The sequence below is a fragment of the Belonocnema kinseyi genome, chromosome 6 (assembly GCF_010883055.1).
Source record: "Belonocnema kinseyi isolate 2016_QV_RU_SX_M_011 chromosome 6, B_treatae_v1, whole genome shotgun sequence".
Lineage (NCBI taxonomy): Eukaryota > Metazoa > Arthropoda > Insecta > Hymenoptera > Cynipidae > Belonocnema > Belonocnema kinseyi.
This window is the reverse complement of record NC_046662.1, coordinates 62,766,884-62,769,970: the sequence shown is the minus strand read 5'-3', so window position 1 is coordinate 62,769,970 and position 3,087 is coordinate 62,766,884. Positions and strand designations below refer to the sequence as shown.

Sequence of the window (3,087 nt, the reverse complement as noted above, 5' to 3'; positions counted from 1 at the left end):
TCAAATCGCACACTTCCCAAATTACCAACAATAATTTAAGAAATGGATTTTCTATCTGAAAGCAAAGCGATATCACGATTTATCATTTATTTTTGTCTAAAACAATTAATTTCAGTCAAATTCCTGTGTAAGCAATGCTTTGATGAATTGATGAATTTTGAGATTCTATGTAGAGTAAATCCTTAAATCGATAAATTGGCTCTTATAGCATTGTCGGACGTTGTGCTCGGACCGGGATCGGATCGCCTTGGTCGCGAATTCCTTTTTTTCTTTCCATTTAATTCTCGCTTTCTCGATCGAGATTTGAATAAATTAGTCTTCCTTTGTACATTTTTACAAGTGGCACGGAGTCTACGGACCATGTACGCGTACGTGTGCCGTTGACTTTTTAAGCAGTTTCACGCTTCAGACACCGGCGATAGTGTGCAACCACGGTTTGAAGTAGGTGGTTCTCATGTAGACACCTGGAAGGTATGGTGCTGCACATTTTATTCCATGGGATACCGTGCCAACCAAAGTCCATCTGCCATCAGCACGCTGAATCGTCAATGGTCCTCCACTGTCGCCCTATCGGAACAGATAAAATTTCAGATAAGACAAAAATTGACAGAAATTACAAAAATTCTATTTAAAGTTTCGAGAAATTGGTTTCAAACTTTCAGCGAATCTTAAGGGGCTTCAAATGGCTTAGGACTAAACAAAATAAAAAGTCTAAAAGGATGAATTGTGGTGAAGGATGCAATAACTCAAAAAATGAAATTCCCGACACGGTTAAAGTCCCGAATAACAAAATTGCAGAATGGGAAAGTTTACGAATATTTAAATCAATAATGATTATTAAAAATAAAAGAATCAAATATTTCTATTTAAAAAAAATGGTAATTTTGGAAACTTCAAACATTGAAAATATTTGTTCATTGTAAAAAATAGTCGATCACTGTATTTTTAATGACTGAATAATAATTATAAACAAATCAATAAATTGTACAATTTCGTGAATTTTTAAGTTGGGATATTTTATAATATGGAAATTTTCTGGCTGCAATTTTAATATTTGGGAATGCTATAATTCGGAAATTTTATTATTTAGGAATGTTTTTAATCTGAAATTTTCTAATTCGGAAATTTTACAGTATCGGGAATTTTATTTTTCAAAATTTTCAGTCGTCCCCCATTTTTAAAACCATTCTTTATCAAATATAATTGTCTTTTTATGTTTTGAAATTTCTATAAACAAATTAAGAGGCTGATCGAAAAACCAAAAACACCATTAGAATAATTTGTTTATCTTACTTGACACAGTTTGAATTATTAATGAAGGATTTTTTTGTTGAAACAATGATTTAAAAAAAGCGTATCTAAATATTTTGGATCTATTTCTGTAACAATCTTCAGGGTCGTGATAATTCTGCATGTATAAAAATTTAAGAAATTAATTTTTAAGACATTGAAAAAACCAGAGCACAAAAACATAAAATTAAACAAGGGGGGTTCTAAATCATATCCGATTTTATATTTATTTATTTTTATTTATTGACTAATAAAAGTTAAAAAGTAGGCTAAAATGATTCACCGTAATGATACATTCAAGGGGAAAAAAATTTCTTAGAAAAAAATAATAAATATTATGACCACAATGCGATTTTCCTGATTGTATTTTTTTTAACATGCAGGATTTGTATTGAACATTTGCAATTTCTGCGAAATATTAGTAGCTAGCCTATAATGTAAAAAAGTTAAGATTTCGTTTCTTTATACAAATTTATTAGTCATTATTTTTTATTTTGATTTGAAAAATTGTTGAAGATTTACTCAAAATACTGAAATTTTTTAAATATTGAAAATTTAAGGACCATAAATAGGAAAAAGTAAAATTTGCTCATTTTTAATGTTTCTCTTCTATAATTACATTTTATTTTGAAAGTTTTTTTTTAGAATAATTAAATTCAAAGGGTTTATTATTGAATTTTGTATACTGAATCCTGAAAATGACTGTGGGTTTATTCTCTAACCTTAAAAAAAATTTCTAACCAATTTTAATGGGTAATTATTTCTTTTTGTTTCCAAAATTCTGATCTGACAATATTCCATTTTTATTGATTTGAAATTGTCTTGTTTTGTAACTTTTAATCTGAAATCATTAAATTTCGATTTTTTTTCAATTAAAAATAAAATTGTTAGATTTTTAACTCTTTATACGAAAATGATCCTTTTTAAAATTTTACCGATTCTAAAATTGTTTCTTTTGAAACATTTTGAATTAAAAACCGTTTAATAAATTTTTTTCTAAATTTCCAACACTTTCAATTAGAAATTATTAATGATTGTTTAAAGAATTTTTTAAACCTATTATTTAAATTAATATGATAGGTAGTTGATAAATTCAAGGAAAAAAACTTCTTAGAGGAAAATAATAAATATTATGAGCGCCATCCGATTTGCCTTGTTTCTTTTTATACTTTCATTCCTGAGTATGTAGTGTATTCGTCCAAATTTTCGATATCTGGTTTTTAACGGATCTTTACGTTTCGGCACTCACAGAATCCGAAAATCATAAAATTTCATCGGTGTCTGTCTGTCTGTAGGTCTGTATGTATGGTTACCTGAATGTTGTAACCACGCTAACTTTTGAAGGATTTGTCCAATCGAGTCCCTATTTGATACACTTCCGAAGGTACCCAAAATGAAGGCTAAGTTATATACTTTTCAAAAATTTGAAAATTTTCAAAAAATATAAAAAATTATTTTTTTCATAGATCCGAAAATCTCATTCAAAATTTTCACTAGGTACCAAATATATTTCAAAACTATTCCTGCCGATTTTTTCGATTAGCCCAAAATTAAAAAAATCATAGCATTTTCAAAATGTTCAAAATTTTTTTTCTTGATATTATAAAAATTGTTGTCAAAGTTTCTTATAGATGGGTAAAAGACTTGAAAATTATGCAAATAAAATGTTTAATTTTGATGAAAATTAGAAAAGTTATATTATTATTATTATTATTACACCATTAAGCCATTTCCCTTTCGAGGTAGGCGTGACTCACTCGGCAGGGGAAAGGAGTAGTGTGTGGAAGGGATAGAGAT

General features: G+C 28.1%; 1 protein-coding gene across 1 annotated transcript in view; it reads right to left on the bottom strand.

Annotated features, from left to right (window-relative positions):
* Positions 1 to 376: 376 nt before the first annotated feature.
* LOC117174774 (serine protease filzig) overlaps positions 377 to 3,087 on the bottom strand; it is an 81,470-nt gene continuing 78,759 nt past the window's right edge. Inside the window, exon 8 of the mRNA XM_033364130.1 lies at positions 377 to 567. Coding sequence (XP_033220021.1) covers positions 406 to 567 — 162 coding nt within the window. The 3' untranslated portion in view covers positions 377 to 405. The remainder of the gene's footprint in view (positions 568 to 3,087) is intronic.